General features: G+C 45.2%; 1 protein-coding gene and 1 long non-coding RNA gene across 10 annotated transcripts in view; one reads left to right on the plus strand and one right to left on the minus strand.

Moving 5' to 3' along the window:
* LOC123508601 (histone acetyltransferase KAT6A-like) overlaps positions 1-25,595 on the plus strand; it is a 43,713-nt gene extending 18,118 nt beyond the window's left edge. For 6 of the 9 annotated variants that reach the window (XM_045262390.1, XM_045262392.1, XM_045262393.1 and 3 more), the window contains 15 exons: positions 9,901-10,104; positions 10,268-10,632; positions 10,767-11,797; positions 13,156-13,268; positions 13,921-14,054; positions 14,269-14,410; positions 14,553-14,808; positions 15,172-15,409; positions 15,678-15,828; positions 16,101-16,331; positions 16,542-17,097; positions 17,519-18,986; positions 19,192-19,267; positions 19,420-19,632; positions 20,367-25,595. In XM_045262390.1, the coding sequence (XP_045118325.1) occupies positions 9,901-10,104; positions 10,268-10,632; positions 10,767-11,797; positions 13,156-13,268; positions 13,921-14,054; positions 14,269-14,410; positions 14,553-14,808; positions 15,172-15,409; positions 15,678-15,828; positions 16,101-16,331; positions 16,542-17,097; positions 17,519-18,986; positions 19,192-19,267; positions 19,420-19,632; positions 20,367-24,158 (8,970 nt within the window). In that variant the 3' untranslated portion in view covers positions 24,159-25,595. The remainder of the gene's footprint in view (positions 1-9,900; positions 10,105-10,267; positions 10,633-10,766; positions 11,798-13,155; positions 13,269-13,920; positions 14,055-14,268; positions 14,411-14,552; positions 14,809-15,171; positions 15,410-15,677; positions 15,829-16,100; positions 16,332-16,541; positions 17,098-17,518; positions 18,987-19,191; positions 19,268-19,419; positions 19,633-20,366) is intronic. The other 3 variants (XM_045262396.1, XM_045262398.1, XM_045262399.1) reach the window with 3 other exon arrangements.
* Positions 19,074-21,979, minus strand: LOC123508618. Its single transcript, XR_006675975.1, has 3 exons — positions 21,865-21,979; positions 20,018-20,161; positions 19,074-19,690 (listed from the first exon to the last, which is right to left on the minus strand). It is a non-coding gene; the product is annotated as an uncharacterized LOC123508618 (long non-coding RNA).
* Positions 25,596-25,652: the final 57 nt, after the last annotated feature.

Genomic DNA, 25,652 nt, shown 5'->3' on the forward strand with positions numbered 1-25,652 from the left:
AGAGGTGAGGAGAGCGAGATTGATGAGAGAGAGAGAGAGAGAGAGAGAGAGAGAGAGAGAGAGAGAGAGAGGGCAGGAAGAGAGCAAGGAAGGGAGAGTAACGGGAGAGGAATGGGTAATGAGAGAGAGAGAGAGAGAGAGAGAGAGAGAGAGAGAGAGAGAGAGAGAGAGAGAGAGAGAGAGAGTCCAGGTGAGGAATTAATACAGGTAGTGAAACTAATTAGGTCATCAACTTCTATCTCTTCTCCTTTAATAATAATAATGATTGGAATGGCATGGTTTTTATAATTGTTGTTATTGTTGTTATTATTATTATTGTTATTATTATTATTATTATTATTATTATTGTTATTATTGTGTTTATTGTTATCATTAGCGTCACTACTACTAATATTACTGCTTGTTTGTTGTTCTTGTTATTGTTCTTGTTTTGTTATTGTTCGCCGTCGTCGTCATCGTAATCATCATCATCATCATGAAATACCACCACCACCACCTACTACTACTACTACTACTACTACTACTACTACTACTACTACTACTACTACTACTACTACTACTACTACTACACCACCTTCCTTCCTTCCTTCCTTCCTCCCTCTTCTCATTTCTTTTACGTATCATTATTCTGTTCGTGCGTGCGTGCGTGCGTTACCTCTGGCTGTAACTGACGTCGTGTGTGTGTGTGTGTGTGTGTGTGTGTGTGTGTGTGTGTGTGTTTAACCGGCGTACTTTTTTTTGCATATTTCTTGCTGTCTCGTCAAGTAACCGATTCTACCTTTATAGCAGGAGGGAGAGGAGGGAAGGAGGGAAGTTGTGTTTGAGGAGGGAGGGAGGGATGGAGGGAAGGAAGGGAGGGAAAAATATTATCCATTGCTTACACAGTCCCTCCTCCTGTTGCTTCCCTCCTTTTCTCTCTCAGTAATGCATGACTTCCCTCCCTCTTCCCTCCATCTCCCTCCTCCTTCTCTTCCCGTTCAACCCTTCCCTCGCGACTCCCTTCCTCCTCCTCATCCTCCTCTTCTTCCTTCATCTTCTTGCTCTTTAAGTTTGCTTATTATTTCATTCATTCATTCGTTTACTCTCTCTCTCTCTCTCTCTCTCTCTCTCTCTCTCTCTCTCTCTCTCTCTCTCTCTCTTCCATTTACTTGTGTTCTTACTCTCCTCCTCTACCACCACCACCACCACCACCACCACCACCACTACTATCTCCTCCTCCTCCTCCTTGTTCTATTCCAAGTATCACTCTTTACTTTTCCTTCATTTTCAGCTTATCTTCTTTCCCCGCCTGCACGTTTTCCTGCCGAGAGAGAGAGAGAGAGAGAGAGAGAGAGAGAGATTATTTTCTTATATTCCTTGTCTTCTACCAGCACCACCCTCTCCTCCTCCTCCTCCTCCCGTCGTTCACTAGATACTTCTCCCTCTCCCTTCTCCCTCTCTCCCTTACAGCCACCAGATACCATAATGGGAGTGAGTTTTTGTTACGTTCCTCTCTCTCTCTCTCTCTCTCTCTCTCTCTCTCTCTCTCTCTCTCTCTCTCTCTCTCTCTCTCTCTCTCTCTCTGCTTTTTAACATGAACGTACTGTATGTCTACTGAAGGACGAGGAGGAGGAGGAAGATGATGAGGAAGAGAAGAAAAGGATGAGGAGGAGGATTAAAGGAAGAATTGCATAACAGTTTAACAACGAGGCAATGAGTTTAGGCAGGAAGTGAGAGAGAGAGAGAGAGAGAGAGAGAGAGAGAGAGAGAGAGAGAGAGAGTTGGATTAGTGTGGTTACCTCCTGGCCCCTCCTTTCCTTCCCCAAGCTTTCTAACCACGAGAGAGAGAGAGAGAGAGAGAGAGAGAGAGAGAGAGAGAAGGAAGGAATGAGTCTCTCTCTCTCTCTCTCTCTCTCTCTCTCTCTCTCTCTCTCTCTCTCTCTCTCTCTCTCTCTCATTGGTGTTTTTACTCATTGAATTTAACCCACCTGAGTAAAGTGAGTGTGTGTGTGTGTGTGTGTGTGTGTGTGTGTGTGTGTGTGTGTGTGTGTTACATATGTTTGTTTGTTTGTCAGGTGTGTATTACGTCATACCTAAGGCCATTGATCGTTGTTAAGGTGGTGATGGTGGTGGTGGTCAGGTCCTCCTCCTCCTCCTCCTCCTCCTCCTCCTCCTCCTCCTCCTCCTCCTCCTCCTCCTCCCCCCACGCAACGATATTATTTCACTCGCTCTCTTATTCACTCCCCCCCCCTCTCTCTCTCTCTCTCTCTCTCTCTCTCTCTCTCTCTCTCTCTGCTCCTATCTCCTCTCCCCTTCCTTATTTCTCTTTCCCTTCATTCTTCCTTCCCTTTCCCTTTCCCTCCCCTCCCCTCCTTCCCAACCGCACCACTTAAAGAACTGGGAGGAACCTGAACAGTCTAACGCTTTCCAGAGAGAGAGAGAGAGAGAGAGAGAGAGAGAGAGAGAGAGAGAGCGCTTCACATGTGTACAGCCAACCAACGCTGCTCTTCTCTTCCCTGAAGGTGTTAGCTTACTAGTATTGATTGTTGCTAAAAGTAACTGGGAGTGAGAGAGGAAGAGGACGAAGAGGTGGAGGAGAAGGGCGGATGGGGGAAAGGAGGGGGGGATTGGAGGAACTAGCATAGGATGTTTAAGGTAAGAAGGGAAGGCTGGTTTGGAGGAGGAGGAGGAGGAGGAGGAGAAGAAGAAGAAGAGTTGATTGCTGGAAGGGGGAGAGGTTGAGGTGTGGGAAACTGTGAGGAGGGTTGACAACACTCCTCCTCCTCCTCCTCCTCCTCCTCCTCCTCCTCCTCCTCCTCCTCCTCCTCCTCCTCCTCCTCCTCCTCCTCCTCCTCCTCCTCCTACCTCCTTGACCTCCTCACCTCTCCTTTCCTTCTCTCTCTCTCTCTCTCTCTCTCTCTCTCTCTCTCTCTCTCTCTCTCTCTCTCTCTCTCTCTCTCTCTCTCTCTCTCTCTCTCTCTCTCTCTCTCTCTGTTTTTCAGCCTCGCCCCTCGGTATGAGAGAGAGAGAGAGAGAGAGAGAGAGAGAGAGAGAGAGAGAGAGAGAGAGAGAGAGAGAGAGAGAGAGACTAAGATCTACCTCCATAATCAAGTCACGACCATTCTCTCTCTCTCTCTCTCTCTCTCTCTCTCTCTCTCTCTCTCTCTCTCTCTCTCTCTCTCTCACACACACACACACACACACACACACACACACACACACACACACACACACACCGAGGGCGGTGGAAGAAGGTTAGAGAGAAGAGAATAATATAGATTACCTTGTAGCAGAGAGAGAGAGAGAGAGAGAGAGAGAGAGAGAGAGAGAGAGAGTTGCTCCACACACACACATTCCTTACCATTTCTCTTTTCCTTTCCCAAATACCCATAAGAGACGATAAATCTTTCTAGCAACACCGGACACTCACATGAAAGGAACAATGCCACATAATCAATAGGCAGGTGTTCGGTGGCTCAGGTGAAGCAGGTGAGAGATAAGGGGAGACAGAGACAGGTGCTGGGTAAGAGGAGATATCACCAGGTAGACGATAGGTATTATGTATTTCGTTCTATAATTATGCTATTTTTGTTATTCTTAAAAAAAAAAAAACTATCTTGTACTTTGTGTTTCAGCGTTTTTTTTTTTTTTCACACGCTTTCAGTTTTCAGACAGCGTTCCATATTGATAAACTCGGTATTTTAGCAGTTTCTTTCAAATATTGTGCCTCTGCGTCTGTATATTCGTGATTTTTTTGAAAGTTTGATGAAGACTTTACTTAGTGCGAACTTGGTTAATCTCTCAGCTGTGAAGATAATGTGAGGTTTTCTAGACTGCTTCGTTGTGTACGCATTAGTGACAATAATGAATATTGTGAATAACTAACAAAGATTTTCCTCTTTTTTTTGTGAAAACCAGATTACGTCACTGTGGCCTTTGATGAATAATAGGAAATTGTCTAGACTGCTTCCTTAACTTGTAGTGATAGTTTTACGATGATTATGAATGATTAACGTGGAAATAGTGAGAACCAAACTGATTAATCTCTGCGGTCATGTGTGCCGCCTTAAAAAAAAAAAAAAAAAAAAAAAACGAAAATCATATGAAAGGTTTATTCTCATTTGTAATAGTTTAACAAAGACTATGAATGAGTAATGTAGAAATGTTAGCGAGATTTTATGCTTTAGCCTCAGCTATAGTTAAGGAAAATTATGAATGATTAACTGAGAAAACTCCACGAAAACCCAGTCAACTCATATGCAGCCTTTGGAAAACAGTACGTGATTTCCATGAGAGTTTACCAATGAGAGAGTAGCGCAGAAATGCCAAGAACTCCTGCTCATCATCTGTGTGGCCTTTAAAAAAAACCGTACGTGATATCAGTGAGAGTTTAGCAGTGATGAGAGACAGTAACGTAGAAATAACAAGAACTCCAGCTCATCATCTGCGTGGCCTTTGAAAAACAGAGGGAGCGCAAGACCTTTAAGAAAACGAGGCCCCGGTATTGTGTTGAGGCGAGACTGCTGCCATTATTTACTACCATTGATTCTTTGCGTGTTGCTGGCGGCTGTGAAGGTTAAAAGGACATGATGTGACAGCCATTGACGGAGAGGTACCTAGCCTGTTCAGCCGCGTCAGCAACATCAGCATGAGGAACAGGACGAGGAGGAAGAAGAAGAAGAAGAAGAGGAGGAGGAGGGGGGGGAGGAAGAAGAAGAGTCACTGCCCACACAACTTTAGATTTCACTGCCAAGGCCATTACTGTGTTACCATCTCTCTCTCTCTCTCTCTCTCTCTCTCTCTCTCTCTCTCTCTCTCTCTCTCTCTCTCTCTCTCTCCATGACCTCTCTCACCTCAGCCCTTGGTATTCTTCCTTGTCTTCTCGCACCCTCCTCCTCCTCCTCCTCCTCCTCCTCCTCCTCCTCCTCCTCCTCCTCCTCCTCCTCCTCCTCCTCCTCCTCCTCTTAATCCAACAACGAGTTTCACCCAATCCATATACAAGTTTGTGTGTGAGAACCATGAATACTGAGAGAGAGAGAGAGAGAGAGAGAGAGAGAGAGAGAGAGAGAGAGAGAGTGAGTGAGTGAGTGAGTGTTAGTGTTGATAATGGCCTATGTTGCCCTTACAAGACTATTATGACTCTCTCTCTCTCTCTCTCTCTCTCTCTCTCTCTCTCTCTCTCTCTCTCTCTCTCTCTCTCTCCCCCCACCCACACTTCAGTATCTCCCGCTAATCTATCATCTCTCTTCCCTGTTTTGTCTTACCCAAGGGATTGTGGGTAAAGGGAGGAGGAGGAGGAGGAGGAGGAGGAGATGGTAATGAAATAATTATCAGATGTGATGAAGGAAGGGAAGGGGAGGAGAAAAGGGAGAGGGAGGAAGATAGAGAGAGAAAAAGAAGGGGAAGAGAAGAGAGGGGAAATAGTATTGTGTGTGTGTGTGTGTGTGTGTGTGTGTGTGTGTGTGTGTGGGGTCAGAGGGGAGGGGAAATGTGGGGGACTGGGGGGAATGAATAATTGAGGGGAGCTGTACTGTGCATTCACTTTAAAGGGGCGCAACTACTGTCCACTCCTCCTCCTCCTCCTCCTCCTCCTCCTCCTCCTCCTCCTCCTCCTCCTCCTCCTCCTCCTCCTCCTCCTCCTCCTCCTCCTCCTCCTCCTCCTCCTCCTCCCCTCACCTGCCATTAACTACAATAACAGTGAAAATGTAACAAATAACGTATTTTTGTCCTTGTTTCCCAATATACACGTACCTTTTTCCCTCACCTGACACTCGCTCCTCTCTCTCTCTCTCTCTCTCTCTCTCTCTCTCTCTCTCTCTCTCTCTCTCTCTCTCTCTCTCTCTCTCTCTCTCTCTCTCTCTCTAAGGTGATGTAACTTAAGGATTCTGTGACTTCTAGGATATGAGAAGGGAATCTAACTCCTCCTCCTCCTCCTCCTCCTCCTCCTCCTCTGCAGTGTTGTAGTGAGCCGTGCTTGGGGAGGAAGATGAGAAGGGGAGAGGGGGAGTTACCTGACTGTATACACGAACAAACGCATATACGCAATTGTTGTGGTGGGAACGGATCGATGAGAGAGAGAGAGAGAGAGAGAGAGAGAGAGAGAGAGAGAGAGAGAGAGAGAGAGAGAGTGAGAGAGAGTGGTAGGCGTGCGTTTGGTCTTAAAATGAGTTAGGCCTATCTTTTTTTTCTTCAGCCGGGGTATTATAGACTCTCTCTCTCTCTCTCTCTCTCTCTCTCTCTCTCTCTCTCTCTCTCTCTCTCTCTCTCTCTCTCTCTCTCTCTCTCTCTCACACACACACACACACACACACACACACACACACACACACACACACACACACACACACACACACACACAAAAGCACGCGCGCACAGGAAACGCTGGAATTTGTGACTTGTTTGGAGGAAGAGGGAGTGGAGGAGGAATAGGAGGAGGAGGAGGTGGAGGTGGAGGTGGAGGGGGAGGGGGAGGAGTAGGAGTAGGAGTAGGAAGATGATGTGGAGGAAATGAACAAAGAACTATCCATACCTATCTCATGACTTAGAGAGAGAGAGAGAGAGAGAGAGAGAGAGAGAGAGAGAGAGAGAGAGAGAGAGTTACATATAATTACACCATGAAAGTTCAGGAGTGGGGAGCTGAAATATTGCTATGAATCATGTTACCACGAGTATTACGCCATTACATTATTGACCAGCTGGACAGATTAAACACACCCCTCGCCGCCTCCACCACCACCACCACCACCACCAACCACTTACTTCAGATACTCCTGCTAAACCTTCCTCCTTCCTCCAGTCTTTTATTAACATGGCGCGCTGGGAAATGACTTAGTGTTTTGAAGGGCTGATATTAAACAGATCACTTGAGGTCTTTAAGGATTCGAAGATTTATTACTTTGTTACTTAAGAGTGTATTGCTAATTTCTCGTCCTCTAGTGTCTAAACATGGCTCACTGGGAAATGACTTAGTGTTTTGATATTAAACAGATTAGTTGAGTTCTTTAAGGATTCGAAGAGTGATTACTTTTCTATGTTGTTTACTTTAAGACTGTATTTCTTGTTCATCTAGTGTTCTACTCGTAACGGCGTGTTGGGAAATGACTTGGTGTTTTGAAGGGTAGATATTAAAGAGATCACTTGAGTTGTATAAGGGATTCGAAGAGTGTTGTTATTACTTAAGATTGTATTGCTGAACATTTTTTGTTCCTCAAGTCTCCTAAAAGTATACTTTGGGAAATTACTTAAGTGTTTGAAGGGTAGATATTAAATTGCCATCAGTTGAGTTATTTACGTATACGAAGTTTTTTTTTTCTTGATTCTGTATTTCTAAGCATTCTTCGTTCGTCCTGTTAGGCTTAGTTATTCGTGATTTTTAGTTGTTTCCTTTATGCTTCTAGTGATGTTTAGCAAATATTCTTTATCGCAAGTAGGAAAAGCACGGAATATAGCACGAGTTTTCATCTAAGTGACGTGATGGGAGAACAAAGCATTCGGTGAAGTCATTCAGGGTTTTGAGGTGTTTTCTTTATCCCTCTAGGGATGATTGAAGTAAATGTGGAAAAAAGAAAACGAAATATAACATGTCTTGATATCTGTGACCTTTCAAAACTGTCGTAATGGAGAACAAAGCGCTTAAGAGTACGCAACAGTTACGGAGTGAGCTGGGAAATGCACAAACGTGTACTCAGTCACACACACGTTGGGTTTGCTATTATCTGAGTGGACAGGCCGGGCAGGTGAGGCAATAGTGTATAATCTATTGCACTGCCGCCTGCCACTCTTCCCTGCCAACATGCGAGGCTATTCATAAAAGAGAAATGTAGCTTGCAGTGTATTACGAAGCTTGATATTAGGAGTGGAAATGGAATGTAACGGAAGGATTGCTTTTCATTGCTATTGTTAAGTTAGTGACATTAGAAATTATATATTATCCTGAAAATATGGTGTGTGTGGGAGGGGGGGGGAAGCGTTACTGGTAAAGATTACGGTATATTTTGCCATTTAGATACACTGACTAACCGAATAAACTAACTGTGTGTGTGTGTGTGTGTGTGTGTGTGAAGCGTGGGAAGGTGAGGACAGTGAGCTAGTCAGTTAGCCCGCCAGTCAGCCAGCCCTCTCTGCCACCCAGCCACCCACGTGTTCCTTTGTTGACAATGGAACAGCTGAGGGTCGGCAGGGAGGCGGGATGGAGGGTGACTGGGGATTTCGTGACGTTCTCTCTCTCTCTCTCTCTCTCTCTCTCTCTCTCTCTCTCTCTCTCTCTCTCTCTCTCTCTCTCTCTCTCTCTCTCTCTCTCGTGTAACATATTAGTTTCATTGACGTAAATTCATATTTCGCGGTAGCCTCATTTCGGAGAGAGAGAGAGAGAGAGAGAGAGAGAGAGAGAGAGAGAGAGAGAGAGAGAAAGCAAGAGAGCAACGACCACGCCACCATACTTCCTTTGTTGCTCACCACACCTTTTCTCTCTCTCTCTCTCTCTCTCTCTCTCTCTCTCTCTCTCTCTCTCTCTCTCTCTCCTTCCCATTACTATTTCACGTATTCTGTCGCGCGCTTCCCGTTTTCATTCCTTTCCGCGCAGCCCAGACTACGATAAATTGACTTCACAACACCAAACATTTAGTTAGCTTTTCCCTCGGCAGCCTTGAACTTTTGTCACGGCAAGACCACGTGAGAAAGTTCTCCTTAACTCATGTCAAATTAATTGTGGGTCTAAATTTACCATCACTTTGGGTACAGTACCAAGTGGCTCATTGCTCCTCCTCCATTAGTAGTAGTAGTAGTAGTAGTGTTGGTTTGAGATTTGAGGGTTTCACTTTCATTTCATTTATTGTGAAAATTCAAATAACTTTGGCTGAATGTGTATCAGAGAGAGAGAGAGAGAGAGAGAGAGAGAGAGAGAGAGAGAGAGACTGACTTACCTGTTCCATACATGCCATGCCCTACTTATCCTATAGAATGGTATGGAGAGTGTTGGGTGTAGCCTCATTGCACAATTCACACTACTCTTTTCCTTAACCTTAATTTATGAAGACTTAAACATGCGTGCCAGGGAAGGAAAGGGAATGGAGTGGTGAAGGCGGCCTGTGTCATGAGTTGGTGGGAGTTGGGAGATGTGTTGATGCCATAAGTAAGGAAGAGAGTAAGGGATTTGTATGTTACAGTAAAAGTTGTAAGGGAGTAGGGGGGGGAGAAGGTGGAGGGAGTGATGTAGGAGACATAGGGAAGATTGTTGAGTCAGATATGTAGAGGATGAGTCACCCTGAGTCACACCAGACCACCTCTTCCCTCCCTTAGCTAGCTCTGCCCCACCCAAGTATGTTAGAGATTTTTGTCCTCTCTTTTAAGCCTATAACACCTGTAGGGTCATTCCTAAAGGTGTATGTGGCTCATGTTTAGGCTTATTTAGGCTGTAGGTTTAAAGATGAGTTATTGATTTATCTTTGGGAGTGTGGGAGTTGCATTCAGAGTGCCTTAGTTTTGATAGTCAGCTTTGGATACTGTCTCCGTTACTGGTTCTGATACTGCCTGTCATGATGCCCCCTGCTGCTGGGAAACACTAGAGTGACATCAATACAAGAAGAGAAGAGCTTTGAAGTGGTTTTGCTGATTGATAGATTCTTTGCTTGTTTTCATTTCTAATTATCCAAGCTGATAGATTCTTTGCTTGTTTTCATTTCTAATTATCCAAGCTGAATTGTACAGGTTTAAGAAATACTGTTATTTTTATACCATTTTTTTTCTCCCAGTAATTGGAAACATTTAACACAAAAAGGTTATTCTCATATATGATTGTTACTATTCAATGTTACAGAGATAATAGTTTTCCTTGTGTTCCATTGAGATGTCTCCACTTGTGCATGTCATTACTACCTGGCTGCCAGATCATCTCAGTAACCATGTTTTTTTTTTTCTCCGCAGAATACCACCATGCCTATCTGTTGCGAGTGCCTGGGGACAGAGAAGAGTGTTAATGGTGGCTTCATTCACTGTACCTTCTGCGGAACTTCAGTACATCCTAAGTGTCTGCGGCTTGACCCCTCGGCCTCTGTCAGACTACAGAAGCAAGGATGGCAGTGTGAAGCATGCAAACCTTGCATTGTGTGCCGAAAGACTGGCTCAGAGGTGAGTTTTTAGCAATATTTCAAGTGATGTAGTTGTTCAGGAATTCCAAACTTTTATGTAATTCTTCATTTAATTTGATTCATAACAATTCTGCTGGAAAAACAGGCTGAAGAAAAACTGGAACATTGTAGAAGAGTTTTTATATTATCTCATCTTATTGCAGATTCTGGGCAGCCTTATCATGTGCAGCTTCTGTGATGATGGCTATCATGTGAGCTGTACCACACCCCCCCTGGAGCAGCGGCCCATGTCCCCTAATTGGTGCTGCTCCCACTGTACCAAAGGGCCTCGAGCTGCCACTACCACCACCACCACCACCACCACACCAACCAGCATAAACAACAATAATAACAACAGTCGTAGTATCACCTCCTCCCCCAGCAGTAGTGTGACAGGGGAGGGCACAACCCCCACTTCAAACACCTCGGCCTCCAATAGAAAAGGTCGGGGGAGGTCGCGGAAAAGCTTACAGGAGGTGAATGCAAGAAGTAGAAAATACAGCACGTCGTCTTCTAGTTCATGTTCAAGGTAAGCATCTGTGCTGTTTTGAACTGAAGGATATTTCCCTAAGAAGTTGGTGTTACTGGCAAACATGTTTTATACTTCTTAATCAAAAGAATATTCTTTGTTATACTTCTTGAATTCTTATTGTCTTTGCACAGATCTGCATCTCGATGGCGCAAGAAGAGTGAGAGTGACCACCACAAGGAGCCAGCCAGCGACTCTGATGACAGTGAGGGTATGCATGGCCAGATTGGTCCTCCCAAGAAACTTATTAGTGACAAGTTATCCAAAGAGAAGGCTAAGTTTTTCAAAAGAAGTTTTGGGGAAAAGGGCAAAGTTAGAGCGGTGACAAAGAGTGACTTGCAGGTGGAGTCTCACAGTACTGCGGGTGCAGGTGCGTCTAGGCCAGCAAGCACAGGCAGTCGAGGTAGACAGGCAGAGTTGGCAGCCGAGTTTAGCTCGAGTGGACCAGACTCCACCTCAGACACAAGCAGTAGTGATGAGTCGGGCACTGGTCCGTCTGAGGTTGCCAGAGTGCGCTCTGGCGGTGAGCCCAGCCCACTGTTGTCCTGCAACCCAGCAGGAAACGGTAGTGTTTCTGGGACTGGTATTCCTGCTAGAAAGTCTGAGTCTCTTAGTGAGGGTGAAGTAGATTCTGGGAGTGGCACTCCCCAAGAGGAACGCAGCTCCTCCTCCACTAATTCCTCCAGTGCCATAATGTCCTCAGGCCCCCTCCGCAGTCTCTTCGATGGCCTCAGTCACTTGTACACTCCTTATGATTCTCGCAAGAGGCCGCTGCAGGCACAACCAAAGTATAAAGGACCAAAGAAATTAATGCAGCCTTCAAGAGAGGGGGAGAGTGCAGCACCAGGGGAGATCAGGGTCGGGGGTGGGACAACAGTGGAGGAAGAAGGGGAAGGGCCACAACGGGGCATGGAATGTGGTGGTCTGAGTGCCGGGGTTGTAGAAAGTGGTGGCACATGGTCGACTTGGGCAGCCCAAAGGTGGCCGGCCTCTAGCGTGGGGGTCATCCCGGGCGGTGCCAGCGGGGCCCCTTCAACACGGCCCGTGGGAGCCCCTCTGGTGGCCAGCCCAGTTGGTGGCTGCCTCGGCCAGGCTCAGGCAGCTGACGGACGCAAATGGTGCAAGATGAGGGCGGAAGGCTGCTGCAGCCACACTGGGGGTCAGGGTAAGGCACTCTGTGGACCGTGATGCTGTGCTGCCACCTTCCTGCATCACACTCTCTGCTCCGTAACGCTTTGCTTCCCTGCCGCCGTGGCCTCTGGTGCCGTTGCTGGTGACTAATGTTGCTGCATGACTTGCTTTCTGTGTCACCAACTCTTTTCTTAACATTGTTTACCCTTACCTTTAATTTAGCTTCTTTTAACTACTTTTTTTTGTCTCCATTAATTGATTTGCATTTCCTCAGTACACAGTGTTGCAGCTCTGTGGCCAGATTGCATCGTTGCCTCACGGCCATGTCTGCACCTCACTAGCCATGGCCACTTGGGAAGGCAACAAGTGGTGTTAATCAGTTTCTTAAGTAGATTTCACATGAGTACTGAAGTATCATAGCAGCCTCCAAGACATGTGTTCATGTTTTGGTGTGCAGAGTGCAGCCGCTCAGGAACTGTTTACAGCCACTTTATAGATGCTAGCAGCAGGCTCTGCATCAGCCAATGCTTGACAGCTTCAGTGCATGTGGAAAACAGATGTGCATGATATTGATATTCACCATGTAAATGATATTGAACTTTGCATGACATGATATCCAACCTGAGATGTCAGGGAACTGAACACCGTGTCTAAATTTGTGTGATTCCTTTGAAATTTTGTTTTGTTGAAGCTTATGATTTTCCTTTCTCCTGGTTGTAGTGTTATGTTTGGCAGTTCTCTTCAACGGTTACCACGAGAGTTGCCCCGGCTTAGCTTACCGATTGGCAAATTTATATAGGGGAGGTGTGGCGGGGGAATAGCTATCTAAACAACCACCACAACAGCAGCAAGTACAGTCCAGGGATGGCACTCAGGAAAGTTTTGTCCCTGCTCAGACTGGAAGACAACCTCTCAATTTGGAAATCTGGCCTGTCTGACACCACCAGAATCTAAGCCTAACATTAAGGTGTTTAACCCTCAAAATTCAGGATCCTGGTTATTGATCCGCCTGTAGATACCCGGGTGGCTTCTCACACCCAGCAGGGCTGAGGTGGTGTGCTTCCCTTAGTTACTTGGGTGAGGCTGCCGTGGGTCCCGACTCACTCCATACTCATATTAATCATTCATAACTGGTTAATTTTAGTTGTCTTAGACATTACTAATGCTTAAACTCATTTTCTTTTTTTGCAAATCATGTCCAGAGTTCCTGTGAATTAGACCAGTCTTTGTTGTGTAATCAAGTAGCACTTTGATATACATACATACATAAATAAATGTTTACTTAAATGACTATGTCAGTAGCTTTTTTACTAAGTTGTAAAGTAAAGGACAGCCTGTGAGTTACTAGGTAGGTACATGCATGAGGGGCTGAAGGGTTGGTCTCCTCACCAGTAGTGGAGCGCAGGCCTGGCAGCATGGAAAAGATGCCTCGCCCCGTCCTGCCCCCAGGAGTCACCGAGAGGGACCTGGAGATGTTCAAGAAGGCTCAGGAGAAGGCATCACAGGTCAGTGTGTCTTGCAGGGTGCTATGTCGTTCATCAGTGTTATGACATTCCTCTTTTATGATAAGCAGAGAAATGATTTGTGTGTTTTTTGTGATTTTTTATGAAATATCTTAAAAATGGATATGAAGTATGGCTGCTTTGATTTCCATAATCTGACCTTAGAGAACAGTATTACTTGAATATTGTTTTTACAGTAAACCCTTGATATAGTGGATGATATGGGGATGGGTCTGTTGTTATATCCGAAGATCCGTTATATCTAATGAAAAATACTGGACAGATCCTTCATATCCTGAAGTTTGTCCGATATTTTTTTAAAGATTTTTTACACCAAAAAAATTATGTATATGTACTAAAAAATGTAATAAGAAAATGAAGAGAAATATGGTTAAGTTAGAACACCATACCTGTATATTATTGATACTAACCTTAGGCATGTTACGGGACGACACCCTCGCAATAATGGATGAAAATCTGTTATAGCGAGGGTTTGTGTGGTCAGATTTTTGTCCAGTAAATCGAGATCTGTTATATTGAGGGTTTACTGTACATTTTCTTCATGAGATAGAACTTCAGTACTTGATTGTTGAAGCTCACATTGATATGTATGCTGATGACTCATTTTTGTGTGACAATTAACTTGTATGTTCAGGAGATGGACAAGAACCGGACCACAGTGCAGGAGCGAGACCCGTTCAACATGTCTCGGTGCCCTGCCAGCATAGACTTTGGCCAGTATGACATCCAGACGTGGTACTCTGCACCTTATCCCCAGGAGTATGCACGGTGAGTGCCAACTGTGATGGAACAATATAAGAAATTGTGTATCATTGAAATAACCTTCACTGTGTGATGAAACACAGCATAATCTGTGATTTGGGCCTATAGTGATGTTTCCTGCTTTCAGTAAACAGAAACTTGATTATTTGGGCGTGACATTCTGTTCACATCCGTTTTATCACATACAGAGCAACAATTAATGTGTGTTCCTTTCTGGCAGGCTAACCAAGCTCTTCTTGTGTGAGTTTTGCCTCAAGTACATGAAGAGTGCGTCCATGCTGGGTCGCCACCTCAAGAAGTGTGTGTGGCGCACTCCACCAGGGACAGAAATCTATCGCAAGGATGGTTTGTCTGTCTTTGAGGTCAGTCTTATGTTCCATGTTCTAGGGATTTCAACTATGATGTATTGCATTCTTTGGTCAACAATAATGCCATACTTCACTCATTATGCATTGTGTGAATATCAAGAAAATATCATTTTCTCACAAGAATCTTCTTTTACAGGTTGATGGTAATGTGAGCAAAATCTACTGTCAAAATTTGTGCCTGTTAGCTAAGCTGTTTCTGGACCACAAGACCCTCTACTATGACGTGGAGCCGTTCCTCTTCTATGTGTTGACCCGTAATGACGAGAAAGGCTGTCATCTGGTGGGGTATTTTAGCAAAGAGAAGCTGTCTGCTCTCAAGTACAATGTGTCATGCATCATGACTATGCCCCAGTACCAGCGCCAGGGTTATGGACGCTTCCTCATCGATTTCAGTAAGTCCTGCCATTCACTGTAAGCTTGTCATGGCTCATGCCATTTAAGGGAATGTACCAAATCATCTGTAAGTTTTTTTTTTAGCTTTTATGCATAAAGTCTTCAAGAATTGACAAGACTTCCAAATGATGAATTAGGTTAGTTTCAGTTATTGATGTCTTGAGATTCTGTATGCAAGACTAACTTCTCCATAAAGGTGGAGAGCTGAGATAAAACACCCACACACTTAGATATGTTTAATGTAGCAAAATCCATTTTGTTTTATTTATTTCATTACCGTGCAAGGAGTAATGAAATATTGTGTTAAGTTACCTTTTCATATTTTTGTGGGCCTACAAGGACTAACTCATTGTTGTGTGCAGGTTACCTTCTCTCCAAGCGGGAGGGTCAGCCAGGAACGCCTGAGAAACCCCTCTCAGATCTAGGCCGAGTGTCTTACACTGCTTACTGGAAATCCATTGTGCTGGAGTACCTGTATCACATTAAGAATAAGAACACCTTCAGCATCCAGGAAGTAGTGAAAGACAAGGCCATGTATCCAGCAGATGTTGCCTACACCCTCAACATTCTTGGCTTCTTCAAGAGGGATTCCAACAACCAGTGAGTTTAGCTCCATCAACCACAACCACTTGCACTTCACATGGTGACAGTGTTTTCAGAACCTGTAGTTCAAGTTTACATTGAAAGTAACACCTGACACCTGGTACATTACACTGAACATATTCCATGTATTGATCTGTTCTGTGTTTTATTTAAGTTAGTCAATGTCTAATTTGGATTCATATTACTTTACAAATCATCATGATAGATTATTCTGAGACTACTTCGTTAAAACTCCAGAAGTAGCTGATGAGTATGCTTCCCACAGGATGGTTGTCAGTATAGACTGGAAGGTGGTAGATGAACACTATCAGAAGCAGCTGAACAACCCCCGGCGGCTGAGGCTTGACCCTGAAGCCCTGCGCTGGTCCCCACTCTTGCCTGGACATAATATTTCAGCACACCAGGACTCTGATGAGGTACAGGAGGATGACAGGGTAGTGTGGATGGTGGGCCAGGCATGCCTTGTGAAATATTCTCTGCTGTGTGTGTGTGTGTGTGTGTTTTCATATATTAATTGAATTTTTTATTTATTTTTTTGGATTTATAATTTTTTTTTTTTTTTAGATAAAACATATCTCAAATTTGTTAAAAAATGTTATAAACTTGTAAATGTTCTAAACTTTTGTACAGCCTAAATGTATGTACAAAAATGTAGTTAAAATCAGTTAGAACTCTTTTTATCAATCAGGAGGAAGAAGAAAAGCTTGAAGAAGACATGGTTAAGGTCGAGGATAAGAAGAATGCAATAGAAGGTAGCAGAGCAGAGGTGAAGGTGCCAAGTGCTGAGCCTTGTGAGCCCACTGCCCTTTCAGCCACCACAAGGGAGGAGGTGCAGGATGAAGCCAGGGCCACACCACCTACCAACCATGTAAGGACTCACAGGTCCAACAAAAATGCCTCTGTTACTCCGGTGTCAGCTGTAAGTATTCTTGTAACTAGTGATGTGTGTGTATGGTGTGTATGATTGTAAAGACATCACCGGTTATGTTCTTCTGTCAAACTTGTCAAACTAATTTTTTTTTATTTTTTTTTATTTTTGAGTTACATATTTATTGCTATCATGAAAATCTATGATTAGCATGCAAATTTGACCATTACTTTCATACAATCCTCTTATCTTTTTATTCAGGTTGAAGCCAAAGAAAGAGAGAAAGAGAACATTAACAGCAACAGTGAAGCAAAGCAAAGGAACAATCGGTCCTTCCATGCCAAGGGAGACGAAAAATACGTGGCATCAAAGGAGGATGCTTATGTCTTTAAGGAAGAAGAGGAAGAGGACTTTGAGCCCAGTTTCCGCAGTCTCAAAAAGGGTCGTCGAAGGTCACATGCCCTCAAAGAAACTCAGTGTTCCCAGGAGAAGCAGAGAGTGAAGAGTACTTCTCATAATGATGGGGAGGAGAGGAGGTTGGGTTCAGAAGAGGGTTTAAAGGCATCAGACAAACAAACATCAGAGGAAAAGTCATCAGGAGACAAGAGTGTAACTAGTGAGATCACAAAGACAGGTCCAGAAGATCAAATGAAGGTTTCAGAATGTGGAGGAAGGTCTGAAGACTCAAGAGCAAAGGCTAGCGAGAGTGAGAAAGTTTATGAAGATAAACCAGGAAGTGAAAAGACAGAAGCAGATCATACCTTGCCATCTCAGAAAGAACAAAAGAAAGAGGAGGATAACCAATCAACAACTAAAGGTCAGTTAACTTGATTTTCTTAAGATTCAAAATAGTATTTTAAGGAAAGGTAATTTGTGATTGACTTATGGACAGGATTATATATAATTCACAAAACATTTGATAATGAAGAGTATATAAATTGCTCCATAAGCATTATATTTTGCTGTACGATATAAAGAATTATATTTTGCTGTATGATATACTTTCATGCAAATGGCCATTTCCAAAACTTGTGGTAAAGAGCAGGATATAGAAATCATAAAATATATATATAAAATATATACAGAAATATAAAGGTAAAGTTGTGTGATCCAACTTAATTTTGTATTGTCTTGTAAGACTACATTTTCATGTATGGATTCATAGCATTCAATTATCACATTGAAGAGTAGAGCACTATGGTTTTAATGGATGTGTGTGTACTTGTATTTACCAACAGAGAGTGGGAGGGATCAAGGCAACACCAGAAGAAGTACCACCACCACCACCCCAGATGCTGCAGGTGCTACCAATGCCACCCCAGATCTGGTGTCCTGCACCAGACACACCCGAAGAGCAGCAGCATCATCTTGGGTCTCTTATGGTGACTATGACAACGATGATTCCCAGGACACACCAGAGGAGACCCATTCACTTCCCAGGAGCCGACGTGAAACCCATGCTACGCGCAGCAGCCGCAAGAAGTACCTGAATGAGGAGCCTGATGAGGATAAGAGGAGGGAGGGCTCACTGAGGAACAGGAGGAGGATGGAGCAAGAGGAGAATGACAAGGAGAACCAGCGAGAACATGTATCCAGGCGGAGGAAAAGGACGGAGGTGGAGAGTGAGATGGAGAGTCGAAGAGAGACAACCATTAAGAGTAGAAGAGTTGATCCTGAGATTGAGGAGGGCAGGAGGGAGGGCTCAGCCAGGCTGCGTCGGAGGACAGAGACAGAGGAGTGTGAAAGGGAGAATCAGAGGGAGAGCTCTTTGCGGAGGAGGAGGAAGCCGGAGGTGGAGGAGAGTGAGGAGGAGTGCAACAAGGAAATTACTGTGAGGCGGAACAGAAGGAGAGTAGAGGTGGAAGAGAGTGAGGATGATGTCACCAGAGAGGCTCCAGCTCAGAACAATATTAGGGTTGAGGCAGAGGAGAGTGAGGAGGAGCCAGTAAATCCTAGCAAAGACTCTAGACTCAAAGTGAAGAGTGAGGAGGAGCTCCCATCTGTCAGCAAAGACTCCAGTCTCAAGGTCAAAGGTGAGGTGGAATCACCGTCTCCCAGTAAGGACTCCACTAGCAGACTCAGGCTGAAGGGTGAGGCTGTAGAGGAAGACCATCATCCTGTGGCAAGCTTGAGAGAATCTTCACGGATAAGGCGGAGACTGGAACCAGAAGAGAAAAAGGAGTCTCGGGATATCCCAGAGCGGCCACACCGACTTAGAAACAAGACGCAAGTGTACTCTGCGAGGAGCACCAACATGGGTACTGGCAGCAGCAGGAGAAGGAAGCACTCTGAGGTTGAGGAGGAAGAGGAGGTGGTGGTTGAAGTGACTAGCAGCAGGGGCCGGACCATCAGGGTGAAACACCACCCAGAGGCTGATGAGTATCACAACAGCCACAGCCACAGGAACAAACGCCACAGGAAGAGTGAGGAAGTTGAACACCCCACCCCAAGGAATGAAGAAACAGAAAGGACCACTAGGAGAAAAGAAGAGGTAGAGCGTCCTGTTAGAAAGGAAGCTGAAGAAATGCACCGCACCAGGAAATCAAAACGCATTGAAGAGCAGCCGGAACCCCTCAATCTGAGGCCCAAGAAGTCCAGGCCGAGCCGGAACCTTGAAGGAGCTGCAGCAGGTTTGAGAACTAACCTTCCTCCAACATCTGTGGCAGATCATGAAGAGAGAGAAATGATGAAGAAAGAAGAAGAGGGGTAAGTCTACAAGTACTAAACTTTTACCACTTCTTGGACAAAAAACCAGTTGTCAGACATGCGACAAATTTGTTTTTGAGACACTGATTAGTAGTACAGATGTGACTTTAATGATAAGTATGTGTAGTTTTACAAGATTTTCTTAGCATTGATCATCAGACTTGCACTAATACTTATTTTGACAAATTAAAATGCTCTTTTGCAGTCAAGAGACAATAGAACCTGAAATGCCCCACCTGGAGCCCATGGTGGATTTGGAGAAACCCACCGAACAGTTGCAGGTGAGTTAGTGTTTGCTGGTGGATGCAGGATCTGCAGTGATATGACAACTGTGCTTTTTTGTTTTCTTATGGCACTAGTAATTTATTTCATAAATCCATTCTGTTGTCTATATTTACCATATAAAGATTTCTTAAACATAATTGTTTTTCAGGTTGAGAGGAAGAATGAAGATAAGAGCAAATGTGACAATCCACAGGAGACCAAGACTGACCAACTTGCAGTCTCAGATGTGGATGATAAAACCAGTGACAGCGACCAGTTATCCTTGGTTAGGAAGAGAGGTTGGCCCAAGGGTGTTCCACGTGGTCCCAAGAATACAACGCGCAGGGGTCGGTCTGCCAACCGGGGCCGAGCCAAGCCAAAGGTAAGTCTGCACCCACAGGCTGTAGCGGAGCCCAAGTTGCCTGGCATCTACATCAAACCTGTCTTGTTTAGAAGAAAATTTGCTGATTAGTTAACTAAACTAGTTTCATATGTAAATAAAAATTATAAAAAGTATCATTATTAATAATAAGAAATTAAAGCTTTTTACTTCTGTTCCTGTATTTTTAGTACTTGTCTATACAATATACAGTCAGCTCCTTACTTGATGGAGTTTTCTACCTTTATTTCTAATGAAAGTAACATGTCATCCTTTTTACATGGCATTTGGTTTCTACATCATTGACTTACCTATTAAAATCCCAGGAATAGACATGTCACTCTAGCTAAGAAATAATGGTAGGAACATTGCTTCATTGAGTAGGGACCTGTTTGTGCAGAGACAGTATTTTCGGATGCTAGGTTTAAGTCTGCTGCCTCTCCTTGCTGTGATGGGTTGTTATGCAGCTGTTGCTGACCGTGAGTGACATATCAGTTGCACCATGATTATTGTTACACCTTCCTGATTTTCACTGTAATGAAATTCATATAACATGGTACTGATGATGCTAATAATTGCTTGGCAAACTAATAATGAATACAGTATAACTACTTAACATTACTTATAGCCAGTGATACTTTAAAGTGTAACACTTAAGACTGATTTTACAGTATCATGTTATTTATTACCTTAAGTTACAACCACAAATAACTATTCTGACGCATTTTCTTTCGCAGGTTAAGGAACACCAGAAGGCCAGTGTGGTGGATGGAAGTGATGTGCAAGAGAGTTTCTCTGAAGACCATGAATTGATGACGCCTGTTAGCGATGACCCGCAAGAAGAAGGGGAGACACACCATGAGGCAGAAGAGGAGGATGAGGAGGAGGAGGAAGAGGAAGAGGAGGAGAGAGAGAGTTGTACTGAGGCAAAAAATAATGACCAAATCAAACCGACTGAGGCAGGAGAAGAAAAGGAATCAGATTGTAAGGAACTCACAAAACCAGATGGCACTGAAAAGCAGCCTAAGGTGACAGAGGACTGGTCAAACAAAACTGAAAACACCGCAGAGTCAAAGATTACCGAGAAGCAAGAACCTTGTAAAAAGGAAGCTGAAAGTATTCTTTGGGAGAATGACCACTTAAAAGATTCAGTGATAAGAGAAATGGCTGAAAAAAGACGAGAGGAATCAGATGATGAAGACGATGGGAAGAATAATATAGAGAGTAAGGAGGACAAGAAACCACCTGGAGATCTGGTAGTAAGGGTAGGTGAAATTGGGGAATCATTACTGAATGCAGTGAAAGAGGTAGAGATGGACAAGGAAAGCAGTAATGGTGCTGAGGAGAAACTTTCTGGAGAAAGCACACAGGAATCACTGAAGCAGCAGGACAAAGCCGAGACAGAGCAAAAGTTACGTAAAGAAGACACCGAGGACAAAGAGAAACCAGGGGTTGGACACCAGGAACTTAGTGAAGCTGATAAGGCAGTGGCCAGCATTATGAATGGCACTTGTGAGGACATTCCAAATGGTGAGTGTCTGGATCATGACAGCTATAGCAGTCCACCACCTGTGGAAGAAATTCCTGAGACAGTTGAGTGCAAAGTTGGTGATGGTAGAGTGGATGAAGCCTACCAAGAGGAGGTGACAAAGGCAGTGGAGAGCATATGGGGAGGGACGGAAGAGCGAGATCCTACACTTGTGGAGGATCCCCGACCTTCAGAGATGATAGAGGAGCCAAAGATCCTTGGTGGTATCCTCACACCTCTTCCTTCAGGTCCCCTTCCTCCTCAAACCCCCCCTGTGGTTACACCACCTTGTTCTTCCTTGCAACCAGAGGAGGTAACTCCCCCAAGTCCTGCTAACTCTCTTGACCACTCCAGATCCCCAGCATCCTCTGCCCCACCCTCACCAAACCCAAGTTCTCCACCAATCCCTAGCTCTCCACCCCCTGCCCCTGCCCCTCCATCACCCACTCCTTCCTTGGAACCCTCTCCATTGCCTTCAGACTCCCCATTAGAACCTCCTTGTGCCCCAGCCCCAGTTACTCCCTCTTCTCCACAATCTGTAGAATCTCCTGCCTCCTCTTCTATAGGGTCTCCTTCTTCCCTTCGTTCCTCCTCGCCCATATCAGAAATTCCTGTACAGCATCCCTTGCAGCAACTTTCCTCTCCTCCCATACCCCTTCCCTCTCAGCCAGTTGGTCTGGAGGATGATCAGCCTTCATGTCACCTACCAGGGGTTGGTGAGCCTGTACCTGTAGCCGAAACTCCGGTGCTGTCCTCTGTATCTAGTCACCATAACCAAGATGGACAGGACAGCAAAGATCGGCAATGTGAATCTGTGATAGAAAACCTGGATCACTCACAGGAACAAAAGAATGAACAGGAATTAGCCAAGGAGTGTTCCCAGGATGAAGAGGAAGACAATAGTGTGAGGGAGCAGGAGCCCTCCATTCCAGTGGTGTCTGAAACCCTCAGTGATGCCACCCACCAGGAGGAGAGCCTGGCATCACAAATGGATCAGTCTTATGAAGCCACAGACACCAATAAAGTCGACAGTCACTCTAGTGGTCAAGACAACCCACACATGCATGATCTGGCCTTAGAGGTTGGAGATGGGCCCAAGGCTGTGAACTCTTCTGCTGGGAACACTCCTCCCTCCTCCTGTGGGTCTACCAACACAACATCTGTGATTACTCGCCAGGCCCCCACCCCAACCCCGCCCCACCAGCAGGAGACTGGAAGCATGGGGGTTTACACTCCAGACTCAACAACAAACTCTGTTCACTCCATGCATGGGTATTCCCAAGGGGAGTTTGATGTATCACAATTGGGCATTGAATCTCCTACTTCCATATCCAGTAATGAAATGGCTCACTCAGTGGAGGCTCCCCAGCAAGCATCCACTCCTCAAAGCTACAGTGATTGTGCCCAGCTATCTGGACAACAAGTTCAACCACCAACTCCTACCCATGTACAACCCACTACTCCTACCCATGTACAGCCCACTACACCAACCCATACACAACCCACCACTCCCACTCCTCCACACATAGCACGGACCACCCCCACTCCAACTCCCATACTGCCTCAGCCAATACCTCAGCCTCAACCACAACCTCAGCCACAGCCTCAGCCACAGCCTCAGCCACTACCACTGTCCCAGCCCCCACCCCAGCCCCAGCCCCAGCCACAGGCGATAATAACACAGGCTGCCACTCAGACTGTGCCGACGATAGGAGTGGTAGCCTTGCCATCACAGACTCATACCCACCATGCCCCCACCAAACACCAACCCTCAAAACAGAGACACATCCAGCCCAAACCTCCAGCCCAGCCACAGGCCCAGGTTGGTTCTGCAGTCTCCCGCCCACCCTCAAATCTTGGCACCCAGCTTTCTCCACAGTCTGTGGCTGCCATGCACGTGCCAAGCCAGGCTCATGTCATGACTCAGCGCATGGTGAGCCCCCATCCCCCTTCTGGGCTGAGTCAGCACCATCCTATGTCTTATCACCCTCATGGGGCTCACACTCCGCACCCACCTCGCACACCTCATGTTCCACACACACACAGTCAAATGCAGAACTTCAGTCATCATCCAAACTACATGATGGGACCACACCAACAGATGCTTGGACACCATGGGTCAATGATCAGCCAGGGCTATCTCCCACAGCCTCCTGTCACCACATATGCACAAGCTCACACCCCTGCCCACTCTTCCTCCTACATGACATCTGTCATCCAATCTCGGATGGGAGGACCAAGTGGCCCGCAACAGGCGGGACCAAATTCCTCTGCCTCATCTCAACGTGGCCAGACCTCCTCTGGCTCTTCTTCCCAGAGAGCTCCTCCTCATCCCTCTGCTGCCTCAGTGTGTGGACCCTCTGCTACAAACTATCACTTCATCAACTCCAGCCCGCCCGGCCCGTCCCCCACCCCAACTCCAATGGGAGCAGAACAACACCATGGGGGTGTTGTGCAAGGTAGTGCGTCCTCTTGTAGCATTGCGCGGCTGCAACAGATGACCAATGGCATCTTGGATTTTGTTCCTGCACCTCCGTGTGCGGGTGTCACCCCTCCACCCTCACACACTGTCACCCCGCCTCCCTCCCACACAGTGACTCCGCCGCCCAGTGCGACGGCCGCTGCTGCCGCTGCCGCCCAGCGCAACATGACGCCCCCCATCTCAAACCTCCAGTCGCAGGTGCCACTGTCCTACAAATATAAGTCCCACCAGGCGGCAGCAGCGGCACAGATGTCCTCCAACATGATGGCACCTGCGATGCTGGGCTACCAAGTCAATGGCTACCGCATGCCTGGCCAGCCCTCCACCATGTCTCCCCTCAACCCACCGTACCTGACCAACCCTACGTTCATGAACCAACAGTTGCCAGTGCAGATGATGAATGTGCACGCCCAGGCGCCGGGGCAGTACCAGGACCCCCGCTCCCAGCCCCAGAACACCATGTATCCCCCCTACTCCTATGTGACACCACTACAGCTCAATGGCACCATGCGGCGATAGTCCCCAAGTTGTCATCTCAGTATTTTTATTATGGTGCTTCGTTATGAGTAGCAGCTGTCAGCACAAAGCTGAATTAATGTTGAGTGTGCTGGATCCAATGAAAAATTATCAGTGACTTATATGCAAGACTAGGCAATATTTTGACTACTGTAGCTAAGTAAGATGTTGCAGGGTGTGATACAGTGAACCAACACAAACTTTAGTTGTTGCTGGACACCCACACATCTTCACTGCTTAAATTACACACAAAAAAGATTTTTTAGTGAGAACTTAACATATTTTTGGGGTCTGTTGTGAGAGCTATATTTTAGATACTTATTTATGGTGTTTATACCATTTCAGAGAAGTGAAGATATAGACAATTTCCATTCACTTGTCAAATTTAATGATCAAGTTGCTAACATAGACTCCCAAGTTGTGTGGAGGAACACTCGCTGAGCCTCGCTCCTTAAAGCTGGAGTGTGGCAGTCTGAGTTCAGTTTCATGGACTCGTCAGGACAGAGCCTGATTTCATCTAAGTACAAAGTGATCTTAAATAATGGACTATTGGACAGAAAAGTGTGCTTAATTGTTATAGAGCAGTGTTATCTAAGTTTATTTTAGTGATGAAGTCTTAGTCTTTTACGTTGTGATACTGAGCTTGGTGTGAGGCCAAAGTCAGCATAGTGTGTTAGTGAGGTGGGAGGCGAAGAGGCTTCTCCGGGCTAGTTTCGTATCCATCTGTAGAGGCTTCTTTTCTTTATTTATTGTAGCCAAATGCCAAATGTGTTGCAGTTGTGTAAACTACTGACAAGGACGCGTTTGGCTTTTGTACTTCCAGTCTTTTTTTTCCAGTGTATATTTTGCATTTTTCCTTGTCCTTTGTTGTGTTTTTTTTGTACATTTTCTTTCTCCTTGGTATGAGAGCTTTAGTTACAAGGATTATTGTTAAGTTAGCCTTGAGAGCGCAAGTCAACTGAGGTCTTTGTTTACTTCAAGACAGAGCATTTATTGATCTGACTTTTCTGTATAAAAGAAAAACACTTTTCAGTCTTCAGTCATATTTAATTATGCAATATGCAGTCAGTGGAGCCTCAAGAGTTTATTTTTTTCAATAAGGTAGAAATTATTGTTTAAGTTTTGTACACTGACTAGAAAACTGTTAGTGAGCCCTGAGAGGTGCAGTGCTGCCTGTGGGTGCTGCACTGCTGAGTAGTGTGCTGTGTGCTGTACTGAGGTAGAGGGGCTTTCATATCCTATTAAGTGATACAAAACAACTCGCATTGAACTTGGTGAAGAAAGGTTGCCGTGTGTGTGGGGGGCTGATGCAGCGTCCAGTAGGGGTCACCTGGCAGGTGTGGGCAGCATTTTATGTTTATGATCACCCATAGGATCTTGTAACTTAGCTGTACATTTTGCTTTTTAAAATGTTAAATAAAATACTTTATTTAAATGTAATTACTTTGTTATATTAACCTAATTAACTATATTTCTCAATAGATGCTTCTACAACCA

The sequence above is a fragment of the Portunus trituberculatus genome, chromosome 25, assembly GCF_017591435.1.
Source record: "Portunus trituberculatus isolate SZX2019 chromosome 25, ASM1759143v1, whole genome shotgun sequence".
In the NCBI taxonomy this organism is placed as follows: domain Eukaryota; kingdom Metazoa; phylum Arthropoda; class Malacostraca; order Decapoda; family Portunidae; genus Portunus; species Portunus trituberculatus.